This window comes from Rattus norvegicus, chromosome 6 (assembly GCF_036323735.1).
Source record: "Rattus norvegicus strain BN/NHsdMcwi chromosome 6, GRCr8, whole genome shotgun sequence".
Taxonomy (NCBI): domain Eukaryota; kingdom Metazoa; phylum Chordata; class Mammalia; order Rodentia; family Muridae; genus Rattus; species Rattus norvegicus.
Genome location: NC_086024.1, coordinates 78505737 through 78527131, shown reverse-complemented (window position 1 = coordinate 78527131; position 21395 = coordinate 78505737). Strand labels below are relative to the sequence as shown.

Below are 21395 nucleotides of genomic sequence, written 5' to 3'. Positions count from 1 at the left end.
CTTAGTGGTTATACTTGTTATCCAAAAAGTTTAACCCAATTTGAGTCTACTAATCATATAACCACACCAGTCTTTGAGTCTAGTCTTATTTCCCTATTTTGTGTTTTTGAAGTTTCCCATGAAGTGTGAAGGTAGAGATTAAAATGAATAAAGCAGTCCCCCTTCCCCCCATGTGAGCTGAATGATATCAATTCTACCATCAAACTAGCACACCTGGATCTGTGACAGTGTTAGGAAACAGCTTTCGTAGCCTATCAATAACACAATGATGCTCACTCTCCCAGAGCAGGGAGAGAAGGTCCACGCCTTCCGGCTGACTTACTTCCACTGTCTGTTCAAATGTCCAATCAAATTTCTTCTTCACTTTTTTTTCGAGGAAGCTGGTTGACTCTGTCTGCTTCACTCCTGCTGCGGTGGCTTTAAAGCCACAGTAGTAGCCTGCAGGATCACACTTGTACACTTGAGGGCCTTGCTCTTCATCTATACCAATTAAAATCATACCTAAAAAGGAAGGGCCAGTTAAATATATTATGCTGTCTACAAAAATTTCCCTTTTTGGTGTTTCATATAGTTGCTGTTACTCATTATTTGGTCACTAATTTTAGGTTTATTTGTTTTCCCAAAACCGTTAAAATGTGCTTTATTACCAGTGACAGATTAGATAGCAGGCACATTTCTGTTTTGAGAAAGGATCCATCAATTGCCGTTATTTTACACAGGTTCAGCTTTCACTGAACTTGTAAGAAGTTTATTCAAAGAGACCAAAGCCCATGCCACCCCCAATCTCCTCAGATCCCTCTTTCTTTGCTGTAACAATCAAAATTCATTTTTAGAATAATTCCTGAATACAGAGGACAGATTTAGAGAGAGAAGGGACAGAACAAATAAATAAACCAGATAGGAAATAAAGGCAACAAGGCAATGAGAAAACAACAGGAGACAGGAATAGATACTCTGAAGCAACCCTCTGCCGATCCTTAATTACATGACCAGGGAGAGTAGACTGAGACTATAAAGGAGAAGCTGAGGATGCGTGTAGAACAGGAATGACTCAAAGGTCCTGAGAGATGGGAGGGATGGTTAAGAAACCAGGTAAATGACCAGCATATAGGTAGTAAGTGAAGCCCTCAAGGGGGTGAGATTAATCAGACAGCAAAGAGGAAGACAAGGTTCAAGAACAAAGCTTGTAAGTGACAACATTTAAGGGACCAATGGAGGAGCAGGACAAAAGGAACTGAGCAGAAGAGAACATTAGGAGCCAGCATACCTGTAAGCTAGTGCTTGGGAGACTGAGGCAGGAGGATCACAAATTTGAGAAAAGCTTGAACTACTCAGTAAGAGTAAGGGGGGATGGGTATGAAATCAGGGACTGGAGAGATGGCTCAGCAGTTAAAGGACACTGGCTGTTCTTCTAGAGAGGATCAGGGTTCGAGTCCCAACAATCAACCATCTCAACTCTAGTTCTAGGGACTCGATACCACACACAGAAATACAGTCAAGTTCCAGGACAACCAGGGCTACACAGAGAAACTGGAGAGGGGGAGAGGGGAAGAGGGGAAGGGGAGAGTGGGGAAGGGGGAGAGGGAGTAAGGGGGAGAAGGGGCGGAGGGGGAGGAGACAAACCATATCTTTACTCAGTGATCAAAAGTGGCATTGACACTGTTAAAATGCCTGAAATTACACCAGAACCCCATTACAACAGCCTAATAAAATAGAACTTTCAAATCACATAGCCTAAATAGAAATATTTTGATTAAAAAATGAATAGAACTCAAAAGCTGTAATTTCAAACTTCATGTTCAGAACTCATGTGGCCTCAGTTTCTTTATACATGTTCTCTAAAGACAATTACAACTCCTTAGACAGTTCCTTAGAAGATTTCTGAGCATACTTACAACAACCAAGTGGCCTCATTTCAGCATTCTGTGTGTAGACTTGAGAAATATCAGCAATTCTTTTACACAGCATGTCCACAGGAATCTCATAGCCATATTTGTATTTCCAGTTAGCTGCTTCATAGCGTGCCCTCTGTACCTGGGATCTGCTGTCAGCTTGAAGGATAAGCATAACCCCAAAGAGTTACCACTTTAGAAATAGAATGAATCTAAAAGCCTATTTCTCCACCACAGATATCTATGTTTATGCCAAAGACACGTTATAGTAGGACAAGGGGTTCTCTGTGGCTTTTTCTTGTGATAACGAACACTGAGTGACTTGGCTTGGAGTACATGTAACAACAGAAAGAAATTAAAACCTTTAGCTAATTTTTATACCATACTGCTCTTTTATACCAAGCCTTTCACCAGCAGTCAAAATAGTTTCTACAAGAATCCAGTGCCTGAGCTGTCTGGATGGCTCAGCAGATAAAGGGGCTTGCCAGCAAACCTGATGGCTTTGGGTTTGATCCCCAGGACCCAATGTGGTAGGAGAAAAACAACTCCCATAAGCTGCCCTCTGATGTCTACACATGCTTTCACGACACATTATGTGCACAAATAAATGTAATAATAAAAAAGTCTAATAATGGCCAGGAGCTAGTAGCACATGCCTGCCTTTAATCCTAGCACTTAGGAGGCAGAGGCAGGTGGATCTGAGTTCAAGGCCAGCCTGGTCTACCATGAGAGTTCAGGATAGACAGAGCTACACAGAGAAACTCTGTTTTGAGAGAGAGGAAAAAAATGTCTAATGACTCAAAGAATATACTTTTTAAAAAAGTTTCACGAGAAACACTATTTTTAAAAGATTTACTTTAATTTTATGTGTACCATGTGTGCCAAGTGCCCCAGAAGCCAGTAGAGATCATAGACAAGGGGATTATGTGCTGCTATGTGGGTGTTGGGACTGAACCTGGGTCCTTTGTAGTAGCAAGGGATATTAATTCCTGAACCATCTCTCTAGCCTCCTAAATAACACACTTTAAGGAGAGAGAATTAACCTCTTCATGTTTTAGACATGAATTTTATTTTGAATTTAGAAAATTGAAGGTCAAAGTAAATTCTGTAGAAACCCTCACTCACTTCTAACTAGTGTCATAACTAGATCTGAGAAAGAGTAATTATTTAGGTCCACTTAAATTACTAACCACATCTCAAATACTGTATCGATGAAGGGTCCAGATGCCCTACAGGCAATATAAAGACCTAGAACTCTATTATACTTTGATGTCAAAATAGTTCACAAGCCAGGAATGGTTAGCCCACTCCTTGGTCCTAGCACTCGGTAAGCTGAAGCAGAATAGTTACTGACTCTGAAGCTAGCCTGAGCTATGCTGCAAGATGCTGTCTAAAAACACAACCAATCAGCCAGGCATGGTGGCAAACACCTTTAATCCCAGCATTCAGAAGGCAGAGGCAGAGGCAGGCAGATCCCTAGGAGACCAGCCTGGTCTCACAGTGGAGTTCTAGACCCTATTTCAAAAAAAACAAACCCCAACCAAAAAGCCATTAAGTCAAGTAAATAACTATAATCAGGCAACTAAACTAAGTGACCAGCCAACCAGGGCAGTCTAAAACATCTTAGTAGGGACTGAATAGACAGCTCAGCAGATAAAGTCCTGTGTAAACACAAGAACCTAAGTTTGGACCCTAGTAGCCATGTTAAAGGTAGGCAATATACCTGTAACCCTGGGGTGAGTGTGCGTGTGCGTGCATATGTACCCTGGAAATAGGAGGATGATCCTGAGGGCTTGCTAGCCAGACAGTCTAGTTGAATAACAGAGAGATACAGACCTGGGGAGAGAAATTATCTCAAAAAAAAAAAACAAACAAACAAACAAAAAAAAAAAAAAAAAAAAAAACCAAGTGAACATATTATACAAACATAAACTAATATTAACCTTGGAAGATAGTGACTCTACTAATAACACCCCCAAATCAGGTACTAAGGGATCTTTAAAGCAGAAAACACAGGGCTGGCAAGTTAAGGGTGCCTGCTAAGTCTGACAATCTGAGTCCCATCCTAAGAACTCACACTGTAAAGGAAGCCAACTTCCACAGGTTGTTGACCTCATACATGCCCTGACAGAGTGCACCCCTCTCACATACACCATCGATAAATACAAAAACAAGTTCACAAATACAACGTAATCTGGCAGGAGTACTGCCAGACTGCATCCCCAGGAAGGCACTGTTTGCAGTTACCTGTCATTCCTGTCATCACACAGCCAATGTTTTCCGTTATCTTGAATAAGTGAGTCACGGTGCTGGAATCCAGTAGTTTGTCCTAATGAACAAAATAAATCACCATGTCACTTTAAAGTCCACAGCCTCCGTATATTTATAAAAAACCAACAGCACGAGACCGTAATAATAAACTGTAAAATAGGAGTTCTGAGACACGTATGTTCTGTTCACTTTACAGTTAAAACCAATCTTTCACAAGGGGGTAGAGGACGATGTTTTTCTAGATGTTTTCTGTGGATTAACGGTCCCAGGAAACAAAGGACTTGGCAATCTCATTCTGTTTATTGTGATTCTATATTATAAACTCAGTCAAAGGAGCTACAGCTGCTCAGAGTTCCTTCAGTGATTAGTAATCAAGCGGAGTCAAACCAAGACTGGTGCTAACGTGAACTGGTAGTGATATAATTCTGTTCAAGAATCACAGAAAATCCCCACATTGGATTTTGTAGCCACTGACTACCTGGGCAGTGTTACTTACAGGTACTTTCTTCTGTGTGACAATAACTGCGCAGTCCTTTCCTCTGACAGCTACAGATGTAAGTCCACCCTGGTTAATAGCCTTAAAAGCATATTCTGGAAAAACAAAACAGGTTTGTTGTTGTTTTTCTAAATAGGTGGAAGAGGGCCCAGGGATGTTGCTCAGATGGTAGAATGCTAGTTTAGTACGCACAAAATGTTGGATCAACTGAATGAACGTGGTGACTAGAAAGAATGTTAGCATTTGGTGGGCAGAGACAGGAATCAGAAATTCAAGGTCATCTTTGTACAGGGAGTTTGAGGGCAGCCTGAGATACAAGAGACTCTGCCTTAAAAAAAAATGTAGAAACATTCTCTTTCCATTTTTGAGACAGACTGTCATTATGTAGCTTTGGCTGACCTGGACCTCCTAAATGCTGGGATTTAAAAGCATGTCTGGCTGAGGTGGGATAATTTATCATAGATTCTTAGTTAAGCTAACGGGATGAAGAATGCCAACCAAGAGAAGTTAAGTCAAAATAATAAAAATGTCAATAAACCAGTCAAACCAGCTTCATTTCTTCTAATTTTATTTTTACTGAATTTTCATTAGGTTCAAGTGCCAAATTTTGACATGAGTTTTACTTTAATTTTATCACAGCAGATCTTAATGTGTCTTATTATTTTCAAAGTTGTTTTATGGGCACTGTTTCACTATGCCTGCTTTTCCTAGGTCAAAACTGGTGCTCTAAAGATTTAGTACTTCTGTTGATTTTTGATCAATAACCACATGCAGTTTTAATGTTTGATATTAGGTTTCATACTGATATTTTGTCTACCAGTTGGAAGTTTAATCCCAGTGTGGTCTAGGCAACTAGGGTTAAGTGATGAGATCCTGTCTCAAGAATGGAAAGAAGGGGCTGGGGATTTAGCTCAGTGGTAGAGCGCTTACCTAGGAAGCGCAAGGCCCTGGGTTCGGTCCCCAGCTCCGTAAAAAAGAACCAAAAAAAAAAAAAGAATGGAAAGAAAACACTACAATTTTTGTAACTTCCAATTAACACAGGGCTTTTCGGTTCATTACAAACTTCAGAATGTGTGCTTATAAATGTGAATGCAAGTGGTTGGGGATTTAGCTCAGTGGTAGAGCGCTTGCCTAGCAAGCGCAAGGCCCTGGGTTCAGTCCCCAGCTGGGGGGGTGGGGGATGTGAATGCATTCTCTGGTTTGAAAGATGGGCTTAAATGTAAACTGCTCTGGTATCCCACAGTTTACTTGATAATGACCATCTTTGGTGAGATAAGATCAGAAATACAGCTATCATTTTCTGTGTTAATACAGAAGATAATTTTTGTTTTCCTTTTCTAAAACAGGGTTTCAGAACAAATTGTCCTGGCGATAGCTCTGTAGACCAGGCCGACCTTGAACTCACAGACATCAGCTTCCTTCTGCCTCCAAAGTGCTGGGATTTAAGATATGTGCCACCATCACTCAGCCCAGAAAATATTTTTTAAGAAAATATTTTTTAGGGCTGGAGAGATGGCTCAGCGGTTAAGAGCACCCGACTGCTCTTCCAGAGGTCCTGAGTTCAATTCCCAGCAACCACATGGTGGCTCACAACCATCTGTAAGGAGACCCGATGCCCTCTTCTGGTGTGTCTGAAGACAGCTACAGTGTACTTATATATAATAAATGAATAAATAAATCTAAAAAAAAAAAAAAAAAAAGAAAATATTTTTTAAAAAATATTTATGGGTTTGGGGATTTAGCTCAGTGGTAGAGCTCTTGCCTAGCAGGTGCAAGGCCCTGGGTTCGGTCCCCAGCTCCGAGAAAAAAAAAAAGAAAAAAGAAAAAAGAAAAAAAAGTATTTATAATCCCAGTTATAACTTAAATTTTGCTACATAGTAGACAACCTCAAAACTTAACTTTAAGTGATACTCTGGACACTGGTTCTGAGCACTAGTCAGAGGCTTTGTAAAGGACCAGGATAAGAAACACATGTATTCAATGTTCCTCCATGGCTTCTGTTTCAGTCCCAGGGTCCAGGCTCCTTGCTTGAGATCCTGCCCTGACTTTCCACAGTGATGGACTGTGATCACAAAGTGAAAACCATAGACTTTTCCTCCTCAAGTTGTTTCCGGTCATAGTGTTTTGCCATAGCAATGGAAACCTAACTAGGGTACCTACTGACTTGAGTTCAATCTCCAGAACTGACATCAGAACACAGACGCAAAGAACCAACTCCTTCAATAGAGCTGTCTGAATACAATCTGGTACACTGTAGCACATATACTCACAAAGTAATAAAAAAAATTAAAATAAAACAATGATACAGAAAAATTTATCAAGTGAACTTTAGTGTATACTGGAGGTGATTATATAAATAGGTGCTAAGAGAGCTAGCTCAGCAGTTAAGAGAGCTAACTGCTCTTCCAGAGGACCCACATATCAGCACACATATCAGGATGCTCACAACTTCCCTTAACTCCAGCCCCAGGAGCTCTATTGCCCTCTTCTGTATTCCATGGGCATCTACACTCATATGCACACATGCAGACACACATAATTAAAATAATAAAATTCTTCAAAAAAAAAGTAAAGATCCAAGTGAACTGTGTGTGTGTGTGTGTGCGCGCGCACGCGCACGCGCTTCTGTACCCAGCCAGAGAAGAATCTTAGGTGCCATTCACTTCTCAGGGCAGTCTATCTTGTTTTTTGAAATAGGGTCTCTTGCTGGCCTGGAGCTTGCAAAGTATTCTAGGCTAGAGATCAGCCACCCCAGAACTGGTACTACAAAGACCATGAACACACACCTACCATGCTTGGCTTTTTTACACAGGTCTTTTATTTTGGGCAGAGTCGATATAGCCCTGGATAGTCTTGAAACCATGGAGATCTGTCAGGTGTGTGCATCAATACACCTGACCCTACTTACTTTGTTTTTTGAGGCCCAGCCTTTGAAACTGTCATTTTCTACATATTAAAAAGTGGCCACATGTGGTGACATGCCTGTAATCTCAGTCCTGGGGAAGCTAAGGCAAGAGGACTGCCTCGAGATCAAAGCCAGTCTCAGATACAACAAAACTGTCTCAAAACAAAACAATCACTAAGCCCCTCAAGGTGGTCCGGCAGATAAAAAACTTGGGACCAAGCCTGATGAGATGAGTTTGATTCCCAAATTCCATCTGTTAGGAGAGAAGTAACTCGTGTAATTTTTCTCTGACCTCCACACAATCCCTCTCCAAACTGAAAAACAATTGGAGCAGGAAAGAGTGCTGTGTAAGTATGAGAACCTAAACTCAAATAACCCAGCATTCACACTGGAAACCAGACCTGGCCACACGCTTGTAACCCCTGAGTATGCTTGTGTGTGTGTGCGTGTGTGCATGCATGTGCATGTCTGTGTGTGTGCGTGAGTGTGCACGTGAGTGTGTGTGCGTGAGTGTGCACGTGAGTGTGTGTATGTGTGTGTGCGTGTGTGTGTATGTGTGTGTGAGTGTGTGTGTGTGTGTGTGTGTGTGTGTGTGTGTGTGTGTGTGTGTGTAGGATTACAGGGGGATTACTGGACATTGCCAGTAGTCAACCTTCTTCTGGGTGCAGTGAGAGTCCCTGTCTCAAAGGAATAGGTAGAAACTGAAAGAGGAAGCTAACGGATGACTTCTAATGCGGGAGTATGCATCCAGCACATATACTCTACCATGTGCACACATCACACAAAAACAAAAACAAACCGTCAAGCAGTAGTTTTTATGCTCAATATAAAAACAAGCTATTAAGATGAAAATTGCTGGGATGGAAAGATGGTGCAGTGGTTTTGAGCACTTGCTGCTCTTTCAGAGGATCTGGGCTTGATTCCTAGCACCTATATGGCATCTCACAACACCAGAGCTCTAATCCCAAGGCACTTTTCTGGTCTCTGCAGGCACCCAAAAGTACATGGTGCATATGAACATATGCATGTAAACACTCATATACATAAAACAAGAAATCTTTTTGTTTGGTTGTTTTTTGAGACTTGGTTTCTCTCTGTATAGCCCTGGCTGTCCTGGAACTCACTCTGTAGATGAGGCTGCCCTTGAGAGATCCACCTGCCTCTGCCTCCCAAAAGCTGAGATTAAAGGGGTGCACCACCACCAGACAAAAGACAAATCTTACATTTCCTACCATTTTCAACTTCTCATTTCTATAACATTAGGGTGGAAGCAGACTAACTATAAAGGTACTATGTCTACTACCGTCAAAAGTTCAGACAAGCAAACAAACCAGGTAATGAATGGCTCAGTGTAAGCAGCTCACACTGTAATGCCAGCAAACAACAGAGAAGCACATCCTCCTCTTTTGGATACACATCAGGCTTACATAAAGCATTCTTGGGTGCTACTAATTAGCAGCACAATGTTGGACTTAGCACTTTTGTTTAAAATACTATATTGAGATTGGGCACATAAATATAATTTCCTCTTTCTAGATAAATATTTGTTGCAAAATTAAAATGAAAGATCCAAACAGCCTGTAAAGTTTGATTAAAAAAAAAAAACGGGGGGGGGGGGCATAGAGGATTCATAGAAGCAGGGGGAGGAGGGATAGAAAAAGGGGGAACCAGGAAAGGGAATAACATTTGAAATGTAAATACATAAAATATCCAATAAAAAATAGGGAAAAAAAAACCCAACCAAATAAAAAATGCCAATTTGGTCTACAAAGTGAGTTCCAAGATAGCCAGGGCTGAAAAAAACACCCCAAAAACAAACAACAACAACAACAACAACAAAAACCCAGAGCAAATAAACAAACACAAAAAAGAAAAGGAAAGGAAAGAAGAGAAAAGAGACGAGGAACTGGAGAGATGGCCCCACAGTTGACAGTGTTTACTGCTCTTGCAGAGGACTCAAGTTCAGCTCCCATGAACTGCATCAGGCAGCTCAATAATCAACCAAAATTTCAGTTCAGGGGCTCCAATGCTCCTGGCCTCTGCAGATACTTGTACTAAATAAAGTGCGTATACTCCCATGCAGACTTACACACACATATATATGATTAGAAATAAAATAAGTCTTTAAAAAACAACAAAAACCAAGAGATGTTATGCTGCTTCCCTAAAAGGAAGGCTACAGAAGCATTTCACACAACTTCCTAATATTTGTTTTCCAAACAGGTGTCTTCAAAAGTGGTCTCATTAGCTATCTTGGAACTGGCACAAGATGAAGACTGTGAGACTTAAACTATAACAGTGATGAGCTTTTAACTTTTTGGTGTAGACATTTATGTGTGTACATACACATAATTAACAGTCTCCTCCTCTTCCTCTGTATCCCACCTCATCTTCTTCTCAGGTGCTATAACCACTGAGCTACATCCCGAACAAAATTAAGCTTTTAAACCAGTGTGCTCTATTAATTCTTATATTTTTGGTTGTGAGCCTGGTTTTTAATGGCTGAGCCATCTCTCCAGCCTTTAATTCTTAACACACACCTATATAAATGCAATTTGTATATACACATTAAGGAAAAAAAACATTTCAGGGCCAGAAAGATAAAGTATCTTTACTCATCAAGTAAAGACACCCACAGCAAGACAGGATAACCTGAGTTACATTCCTAACCCAGAGTGGAGAGAACCAACTTCCTAAGTTGTCCTTTGATGGACATACACGTATGCACATGGACACACAGACACATACACAGACAACATATACAATGTAATTTTAAAAACTTGAACTTTAAACGTACATGCTCTACAATTCCCGACACATGCTTATACACAAACACAATCCATACACACATTAGGAAAAAAACTTCCGAGGCTGGAAAGATAGCTCAAGGGTTAAGAGTGTATTGCTCTTACAGAGAACCTGAGTTCAAACAGATAGGCAGGCAGGCAGACAGGCAGGCAGATACACGCACAGAGACACACACATACACACACATATAAACACTTAGGAGGTTGGGGTATTTCAGGGTTCAATGGGTAAAGTACCTGCCAGCAAGCAGGGCACCCTAAGTTGATTTCCAGGATCTACATGGGAGGATAGATATAATGTAATTTTTTAAATTATTATTTTAAGGTCTAAAGAAAAGGCCAAAAAAAAAAAATCAATTGTTATCAAAGTGTTATTTCTTTAAAGGTCTACTAACTGGTACTGTTAAAATTATATATCATATTTATAACTATGTTTAGTAGTGTAATTTAAATTTATTCCTTGAACACTGATAAACTATTGATTTTGGTGTTGGGAATTAAATGCTTACACTATGGCAAATGAGGAACAACCAATTATCCTTCCTTCCCTTATCACAACTCCAGTGTGTTATATTATTCTACAGCTGTCTAGGTTAACAATTTGCATTTTTATAGTTCTTGGATGCTGTGTCTTTGTGGAATCTAAAGTTTAGTCTAATGCATAGTAATTATAATTTGTGATTAGACAAATATACTTCACTAACAAACGAAGAAGGATGGACCCAAAGAAAGGGGTTCCTTACCTACAGAGGAACTAATTTAACAGACTTTTCTTAAAGTCAAAGCCTCAAACAGGCATCTTGTTAGACCAAATGCTCAACATTTAACAGCACACAGTAAACAATGTATGCAGTGCCTAATTTCATCCTCAAAACACAATAGAAGGAATTATTAGCCCAATTTTGCAAACAGAAGTTGAGCCAAGATTCTGTGCTGCCAGGCCAGCCGTATGGAGTGCAGCAGGTATGCAAATCCAGGTGTGGCTGCAGGCCTGAACTCTGCACCACTACACTGCCTGCTCACACTCTTCTTTCAGTTTCTTCTTCTCAGCAATGCCTAACTCATGTCCTGAGTAAAAGTGGGAAAGCAACACCTCAAACAACCATCTAATATAGAAAGCATATAGGTGAGTAGAACTCCATTTACAGACCAATTCTAGGATTTTCAACCAAGATAGCACGGCCCTCCTTGTCAAGACACTGAGATAAAAGACTTTAGAATAAAATCATCCTGGACCAGACGTATGTCAAGCCCTTCTGACACTAAGTTTTCTATGGCAGGAACCTAAACTCTGCCACAACTTCAATTTACCAAAATGTATTGTTATACACACAGAGTAACTGATGCCAAGTTCAGGTTTCTGTCCATTAGTGCTGTTCTTTTAGTAAAGACTAACACACTGAGCCTCAACTAGATTGAGAAGCAGCTTTTAAACTATAGAAGCATTCTTACACATGGGAGTTAAGATCGGGTGCCAGTCTCAAGAGTAGTTTATTACTGTTCTTTTATTTCTCAGTTTTGAACTTTGCAAATACTTGTAAACCTGTATTCTCCTCTTGTTACTTGTCTGACTCTCTGTCACTTCCTTTAAGCTGTCAGACTTTTATCTCTTTTCTAGAACCAGCAGTGTCTGACAGGGCTTTGCACACCTGTACAGAATTGCCCACAAAGCAAGTCATCTGTCTATATTGAAAGGAGGGTGAGGGTGTGTGTGTGTGTGTATGTGTGTTTTAGTTGGACGGTTAAGGAACCAATTACTCTTAGCGAAGGGAAGACTCAGACTCCAGGTAGAATGAAGCTAAGCAGTGGTTCTCAACATGTGGGTCACGACCCCTAGCCTTTTCATAAAGCCGCCTAAGACCATAGGAAAACACACATGTTTACATTATGATTCATAGCAGTAAAGAAATTGCAGTTTTGAAGTAGCAACGAAAATAAATGTATGGTTGAGGAAATGAATTTAAGGGGCGTAGCATTGAGAATCACTGAGCTAAAGAGGCCTCCGGAAGTCAGAGTCAGGCATTACAGTGCAATGCCCTAATTCTTTGTGTCTGGACAGTAAGGCACTCCTGAAGAGAGCCAGGCTTTAGCTTCTGTCTCAAAGCCTGCTTGCAGACGGGATGAGAACACGAGGGTGAACCCGACCTCGATCCTTCTGCTTTCCTGGCTCAGGCCCTTCCTCAAGCCCCAAACTATACTTGGGTCGCGTCTGCTCGCTCCAGGCCGAAGCATGACAGAGCAATTCGGATGTCCCACAGGCGGCCCTGGTTCACTCACCTACTTGGTAGAGTCGGCCCTCGGGAGAGAAAATAGTAATGTGCCGGTCAAAACCGGCGCTGGAACCACGGGACATGGCGTTCCCGCTATTTCAGACACAGTCTACACCCCGTAGCGCACACACACACACACACACCAGGCACACAAGCCCCTCCCGGAAGTTATGGCTACTGCTTCCGGAGCACCGGCCTAGCTGCTTCCGCTCTGGTAAGGTACTGGCGGGGGTGGGTTCCAGTGGAGGAGTTCCAAAGCACCGCCTCTAAGTGGGCGGGGCCCCGAGCTCATTCTGTGGTCGGGTGTGCTTTTGGGTGGTGGATTTGGGTCGCGGCCGTTAGTGCATTCTGGAGAACATATTGTCCAAAAGAGGAAGTTCGCAGTTGTGATTTGCCTACTTGTGACTTCAGGAGACAGTATGATAGTCAGTTTTGGCGCCTGTACTTGCTATCTTGTCTTACTGGAGTTCTGGCTTTGTTCTTCCTAACTTCATTTCACTTGCCACTTCTCTTCCTACGTTTTGGGGGAGCAGCAGCCACCCTTAAATGTAAGCCCTGAAAGAGGGCTAATGGAAGAAGCCACTGGAAATAACAATAGTTTTCTTCTAGTCTGGCAAGACTTTTCTTTGGACAGCGGCCCAGGGTTTTTCGTTGATGTTGTTTTGGTTTGGTTTGTTTTTTTGCCTTAAAAGTGAAGTTGAAGTTGAGATACAAGTAATGGGAACTTGCGGTTCCTGTGTTGCTGTGCTGGCTGAATACTGGAGAGTAATTCCAAGTCGGTGAAATAGCTCCTGGAAAACTGGTTTTTCAAACTCTAAAATTCTACACATAGTGCACACCAGGACACAACTCCTATTTGGTGAATCTAAAAGTTGAGGCATAATTTTCCCCTAGATAAAAAAAGTTTCGTTCACACCAATATTTGTAACAATTTACTGATTTAATACTGAAATACTCAGATCTGTGGTATTCTCTCTAAAAGCACTTATTTTAAAGCAAAACATTTGAAGAGATTCTTCATAAGAAAGTTTTAATTTCTCGAGTTAATTTTTCTTCTTCTTTTAGAAAGTGAAGTATTAAAAAAATAAGCCTAGTGTGGTGGGGAGCATCTTTCGTCCCAGCACTTGGGTGGCAGAGGCAGACCTCTGGATTCAAGGCTAGCCAGGTGTACAGGATGAGTTTCAGGACACAATAAGGCTACGCAGGAAAAAGAAGGGGGCCTGGGACTGGAGTGGGGTGTACAACATCCTAAACTGAAACGTGGGTTAAGAAAGTAGTCCATGTAAACAGCCGCTCTGGAACACCCGGTGCTTTCCAGCTCCAATTCCCTAGTGCACTGATAAGAGCTGCTGTCCCTCGCTTCTAGTTCAGTCCTTACATTAGGATTAACTCCTGACCTTGTGCGTCCTTTTCTCAGTCTCCCACAGTTTGCCTGAACAGTCACAGATAAGGAGTTCTCTGTAAGACTGCTAGGGGATGCCCTCCTTGAGTTCCTTAGTATCTGGATGTTTCAAATCTAGGTCTTACACCGCACTTTCCTTTGAAGCTGAATTTTCCCTAGTAGCCTCTGACATTTCATAACCCAAAATAGGCAAAGCCAGAATTCCTCATCTCCTTCCTTCCAGTTCCTGCTCTTTGTATTTAGAGCCCGTACCTCACAGCAGGCAGTCTTCAGCATTTCCTCTCTCTGCTCCTGATGTCTTAGTCGGCTCCTTATATAATTCTTAGTTTTATTTACCTTAAGGTAGGACATGTTCTAAGGCAGGCACCGGGCTTTTGGTGAATAAAACCCAGATGTTTTACCAGAGCTTGAGTAATGGCCCAAGAAATGGACATCCCGGTGGGTGATGTTTAGACCTCTCATCCTCACACAAGCAACGACTAGGCACAGCACCTTCTCCATCTTGGTTGTGGACATTACTTCGTCAATATAGCCCGGCATTTTCACTCTGTGCCTGCAAGAAAGGGAACTTGCCAGCCTTAATTAGGCCTGGGCCCAGGACATTGGGGTCTACTTGATCAGAGACTTGGAGGCCAAAAGGGCATCGCACATCTTGGCCAACTTCCTGCCCTGTTTCTTGCTCGTGTGAAGCTTCAGCACCTCACTGTCCATGTGGAGATGGCCAAGGCTTTGGCCCCATCGTGATGCTCCCAGTCCCCCGGGATGCACACAGACAACCTGGGGCAGGGGTGGACTTAGGCCTCACAATGCCTGAGAAGCATTTGTCCTGATACTCTTCAGTTCATCTGTAGCTCTGCTGTTTTTAGAAACCCGTGGCACTCGTTCTGGCTCCTGTGTAGGACTTCCCATACTACCTGGTTCAAGGTGTCTCCACAATCTTTGTTGCTCACACCCAGAAAGCCAGGAAAAAACAAAACAAAACAAAACCCTTTACTTACTTCTTGTCCTTCCATTCTTACTCTAAGTGCCAAGAAGACAAAAATTCCACATCGCTCACTGATACGGCCTAACTTGGACAATACCTAGCATATATATATAAAACAATATTTGCTGAGCGAGTATATTTAATCCATTGGCGCTTATAAAATAAGAATAAATCCCTTGGGACTAGAGAGATAGCTCAGTCCTTGGGGCTGGAGAGAGAGCTCAGTGGTTAACAGCACTTGCTGTTCCAGAGGTCCTGTAGTTCCAGACCCAGTGCACTAGTCAGATGCACAGCACACATGTTGGGCAGCTCACAACCACCTGTAACTACAGTTTCAGGGTATAGGGCCTCTGAGGGTTCCCACACACGCATGGCATATTCATGTAAATGCACACTTTAAAAAGTATTCTATTTAAAGTTGAATTTAAATTCCACTTACAATAGTTCCCAGTTATGTAATACGTGTCACAATAGTTTCTTGTTGATCCATCGATTCTCAGTACCAATTTTTTTTAGAGCAATATCTCAAGTTGCTTCTCTGCCTGGATTCCTTTGGGTCCCCACCATCTGCTGAAGGAAGACTAACATATAGATGAGGGGCAGGGCTGTTAACAGTCTGGCCTCTTCTGCGTCAGCCTCCATGGCCCAGTCACTCTACAAGCTCTCCTTTACTGTGAGGACCACCTATGCTCCTCTCTGCTTATTGAAGCCCAAGTCTTCGAGTTTGCCTCTGTACTTTTCATGGCCACTATATAAAAATCCGTATTTTTTTATTGACTTGAAACCTCAAGAGAATTTATTTTAAAAAGAGAAAAAGGGAGTGTATTTAACTATAGTCAGCTCACAATAAAGACAATGGGTAACTAGAATAATTCATGCTCTGGATGTTGGACTGTTAACGACACTGCTGGAAGGAAAGCAGAGGAACTTTGTTGTGGAAGAATTAGAGCCAAGCAGCTCGGAAGTCATCTGCCATCTGTTGGTGATGTATCTGTGGTCAGAAATGTACAGGACAGGAACTGCAGGGACTCTGCCTCAGGATCACAGCCAGCTAAGCCGTCTGTGCTGTGCTGACTCTCTGTACAGCAGTTACCAGGATCACAGTCAGTGAAGTTGTCTGTGCTGTGCTGACTCTCTGTACAGCAGTTACCACCACAGGTTTAGTGTGCATGGCAGTTGTTGGAATCTTGGACCCGTGACGTCCCCAGGGCCAGATGATGCCGCCACCCCGTGTTCTTAATTTCAGCCACTGCACAGTTAAACAAGGGCTCTTCTTAGCCTATAACACTTTTGTTATCTCTGCACTGCTTCCAGCAAGCCCTATTCATTCATTTTCAGTGGCTGCCGAGGATTGAACCTGGAGTCTCACAACATGCTAGGTAAGCACCCCACTGCTGAACTGTGTCTCCGGTCCAAGCGGGCCATCTGGAAGTTATTGGCGGCTGTGTGATTTCACTTAAAGACTTGTATGAATAACACTTGCTCGTAATAGTCAATAAATGACTGTTAACACTAAATTGAAAACTGTAGCAAGAAAGGTAAAACAGAGAAATGTTTTCTTAGCCATAACCCTTTGATTCCCAAGTAGACATGACTAGGTTCCCATTACTTTGTAATGGTGGGATGTTGCAAATCACACACCCTACTGGCCATGAGGTTTCACAGATTCAACCGAATCGATCTTCTGTTGGGAGACTGCACTTAACTGGGCTGAGAAGGCAACATATATGGCCTGGGATGGTATATTTTCGCATTTTTCAGTATGCTTCCTTGAAGCAGTCAGTTTGGTTTTCAGGACTGATGCTGAAAGCTGGGATTAGACCCCAGCTTAGATGAGGCAGGAGCCACATGTTTTACTCCATGGCGTAAAGCAGAGGGCCTAGCATGAGGCAAGCATTAGCTCATTCAGAGAATATACATTCTTCCTACTTGAGCTAATTGTGTTTATTTTTCCTTATTTGAAGAGACTTGTGACTAAATGAGAAATCTACATTTGAGGTTTTTCCACACAGTCAAATGTATTCCTCTGGGAAATCTCTCAGAAAGACGAAACTTTGCTGGTTCCATTGCAAAGGGAAATCCCCTGGAAGCAGACTTCATAATGCATGCCCTGGGCAGCAGCTAGCCCACTCAGCCCAGTGGACTTCCCCTGGCTCAGGAGCTGTCACTGGCTCCTACAGCTTTAGCACAAGCCTGTGGGGCAGACCTGCTGCCTCTGTGGAAAGTTTGCTCTCCCCCTCTACAAGGCCACCAAGTCAGACTTTTTGAAATGACTTTCTGGGTTTTTGAAAAGTTTTAGAAATGACTTGACATCTCGTGAGTCTTGGAAAATTTTCTGCAGGGCCTCTGTTTGGCAAAGCCCACACTCTCCTTGGGGATGGGAGAAGGTGGGAGGTAGGGGTTACCCACAAGGCAAAGTACAAAGTGTCAGTGACATGCCGAGTCACATGGTGTTCCAAGGCAAGGTGAGAATTCTGCTCTGATGGGGGACATAGCTCAGTGGAGACTGATTTGTCTATTATGTGCAAGACCCCAATTCTGTTTCTGCCAATCCTCCCGCCCCACCCTTGCTCACTCTTGCCTACCCACAAACACAAAAAGTCCATAACTTAAAATGCTCTCCAGGTAGTTTCACCGAGGCTGTGATAAGAGAAAAAAATGAGGTCTGTGGTTCCGTGTGATATTCGTGGGTGTTAAAATACAAAGTCTTCTGAATTTGAATATACCACAGTAGAGAGTCTTAGGAGACCTGGGATTCCTTGCTTTGAAGGAGCCCTAAAGGCAGCTTTGAGTAGGATCTCAGGATGCAAGAACCTGCCCAGAGCAGTGAGAGAGAGAGAGAGGTGGGACTCTGTCCAGCTCCCTAGCCAGACTTTCATCAACCATGTCTCCCCAGATGATTGCCTGAAGACAAGACTCTCTCTCTGAGTCTTCTCATTAAAAACAAAACAAAGCAAAAAAACAAAACAAAAACAAAAATAAACAAACAAACAAAAAAAAAACAACGCTTTCCCTGGTTCATGTCTGAGCAGCAGATCTTCCTGCAGCTCAATAGCTATTTTTGAATAGCTAGCAGCCTGTAAGTCTGATAGGTATTGTAAGGGAGAAAAGGCAGTTTCTCTGTACTCCAGTCCCATAATCTGTGAGCAAAGGAGAGGGCCAAATGAGACATCAGAGGTGGACTGCGATGTAGTTTATGAAACATGTTAATTTCATACTTTATGACAAAATCATGTGTGCCAATGTTTTGCCTGCATGTATGCTTGTCCACTAAGTACACACAGTGTTCAAGGAGGTCAGAAGAAGTCATTGGATCCCCTGGGATTGGAGTCACAAGAGGGTCAAGAACTGCCATTCGGGTCCTGGGAATCAAACCCAGGACACGTGGAAGGACAGCTAGTGCTCTTAACAGTAGGGCCATCCCTCCAGCTTCAACTTCCTTAGATTTTTACTCATAAAGCTTTCACACTCCTATGTGACAGGATTCCAACATAGCAGTGTGAAGTGAAAACTTAAGGGTTCTTCAGAAAGTCAGTTGTGTCGGACACCGTTTGCTGGGGCAAACACGTGAAGGAGTGTCTTCCTGAATCCAACACAAGTGAAAGGATGTTTCACTAAGGCAGACTCACGAAGGAACATTTCACTGAAGCAGACACAAGTGGAAGGATGTTCCGCTAAAGCAAGCATGTGAAAGGACACGTGATGAAGGACTCTTCGCTAACGACACACATGTGTTTATTGGTCTGCCTTACATTTTGTGGTTGAGCTGCATTTGTTGGGACTCCATAGAGAGAAACACACCCAACGCTCCTGGTGCTCTGCTGGCATCTTCTTGCAGCTTCTGAGGACTCGGGCCAATTAGCAAAGTGACGTCAGCTGATGCAGACTCACATGCTAAGGCAAGACCCAGGAAGGTCACGCAATGTTTGGAGGGTATAAATAGGACTCAATGAACAGCGAGGGGGGCTTGCTATAGAGCTAGCTGTGCAACACTTAACTTCATTGAGAGATGCACAGCAAAGAACTGCTCTTGGCCTTCCTGTCGGTCCTGTTCCTCCTGCTGACTTGGGCTGATTTGGCTGAGGCCTGGTTGTTACTGCTAGGTGGTGCCACGGCTGCTGCTATCCGCACTACCGACCTGGACTGCTGGTGTTTGCGAGTGGACTGAGCTGCGGCTGCTGACCTGTGAACTGACCTACTCGTTTCCTGACAATGCAGATGGGATTTGCTCTAAAGAACCATTCCCAAACAGGTCCACTTCCCCTCTATCTTAATAATTTTTTCTTCCCCACTACCTCTGGTGGGTGATGGGCTAGGAAGGAGGTTAAAGCATTTAAGAACCATCAGTAAAAGTAGATGTTGAAAACATCCAATCTACAGCAGTGCCCCCCAGTTCCCCTCGTCCATGATATAGGGTGTGGCTCCCACCTCTGTGGTGGCACAATGCTGTGTCTATCAATACAGCAGACACATGTATCATTACTTCCCTTCTGTGCCATCTCCTTCCTTACCAGTCAACACAGTTCCCTGCCTGGACTCTCTCAGTAACTACCAACAATGATTAAATGCTGCTCTTTAATTTGAAAGGGAATTGTATTGGCTCAGTCACCCGGGCATTTGACTATAACCATTCACGGTCTCCTAACACAGCCAAGACCTGCGGTTTTGCAGCTCACCCTTGATTTTTAGCTATAACTTCACTGTAACACCTTAGACTTGTGATGTTGCTCTTATTTTTCCAGACCACCTTAACTGAAGACCCGGCACTCAGCTGAAGTTTCTAGAAGCCAAAGAGATTGTGAATTCCTTGAGAAATCACATTGGGCTGCCCAGATGCTGGAAGACCCCAGCTGGTTTGGTCTTAGCCATTGGTGGTTTGTGATAGACTGCTTTCCCTTAGACATGCTAACACAGGAAGCCTTTCAGAGCTCCAGAGGACAGTGAAAGCAAGCTAGGGAAGACAGAGGCAAAGTCGTGGGCTCTGAGCACAAGGTGTGGAGTACCAGAAACAGCATTTGACTCTGAGCCTTGCCACAGGCCACCCCCTACTGACCACAACTGTGGTCAGTAGTTATCTTCTCTCAAACAGGAGCATTCTGTCTCTATTGCAAAGGCAAAGTAAAAATCAAATGAATTACTACAATGAAAATAAAGCCAGGTATTACTAGATTTGAACTCCGCTTCTCTGCTTCGAAAGGGTGTTGGTGAATAAGGCTCAATACGCTCTACTCCCAGTAAACCACCAAGCCAAGAACTGCAGACCTGAGTGCGCTTGGTTGTACTCAGAAGTGAAAGCGGCCTCTTCCTACCCACCCTGCCCCATACCGCCCAGCTGCAGCCATAAACGGCAGCACTGTGGAAGTGCAAACATCAATCAGTTACTGAGACTGTCACAGCTGCGGTGGGTCCTGCACCTTGCAGTCTGTTAGACTTTCCCTTGTTCATCCCAGACCTTGTTTCCTGTCTGGGGCGTGTGGGTGGGGGACCACCAGGAGTGTCAAGAACAGAGGTGAAATAAGACTCAGCGGCCTTCCCTTCAGCCCAGAGACACTTCCTCTTCTTTGAGGTTTCCGAATTGGCTTCCTCTAATTCCTATTTTCTTGCCACAAAAGTGACAACGCTGATGCTCAAAGGGCCATATCCCCTCGAGGTAATTGGAGGGAGGGAGAGGAGGATGCAAATGAATGAGGTTTCTGATCATTAAACAAGTATTTTCATTCACTAATTAGAAATACGACTTTGTTTGGTTTGGGTTTTTTTCCCCTCCCACTTAGATTTGGTTTCTTTTGAGACAGGTTCTGTAGTCCAGGCTGGCCTAGAACTGGCTGCGTTGCCAATGCTGGCTTTTAACTCTTCCTTCCTCTACCTTCTGAGTGCTGACTTAGGAACTGCATCTTGAAAATCTAGTTGTTGGCAGGAAAGGCAGAGAACACTCTAGGTTTTCCCTCTAGCTACTCTGAATTGACTTTTGTTTCACAGTGGGGAAGCAAAACATGTTTGAAAAAACAGCCAGAGATAGCAGATCTAAACATTGGAAGGACGAAAGACTCTGGAATTCTGTCTTATAACACCCCAGCTACCACAGCACCTTGGCTCTGGGTGGGTGGAGGGTTGCTAAATGGGATGATTATGGAAGATAGAAATGTTATGAAGACAGAGTCTCAGGTAGCCAAGACTGGCCACAGATTTGCTATGTAGAGGAGGCTGGCTGTGAATGGGTGGTTCTCCTGTCTCCAAATGCTGTGACTGACGGATGTGGCAACATGCCAGGCTCTAAGAGAATGTCATTTCTTGATCACTGAGATATAAGACACCATAGACTAAGTATCTGGCCACCCAGCTCACATACAAAATACCAAAGAGCCGG

The 21395-nt window shown here is 43.0% G+C and overlaps 1 protein-coding gene across 2 annotated transcripts in view; it reads right to left on the bottom strand.

Annotated features, from left to right (window-relative positions):
• The window catches only part of Psma6 (proteasome 20S subunit alpha 6), a 31018-nt gene that overhangs the window by 4562 nt on the left and 5061 nt on the right, over positions 1–21395 (bottom strand). Inside the window, 5 exon segments of one of the 2 annotated variants that reach the window (NM_017283.3) lie at positions 323–501; positions 1896–2051; positions 4140–4221; positions 4660–4754; positions 12649–12785. In NM_017283.3, coding sequence (NP_058979.1) covers positions 323–501; positions 1896–2051; positions 4140–4221; positions 4660–4754; positions 12649–12724 — 588 coding nt within the window. In that variant the 5' untranslated portion in view covers positions 12725–12785. 2 annotated transcript variants of the gene reach the window in all.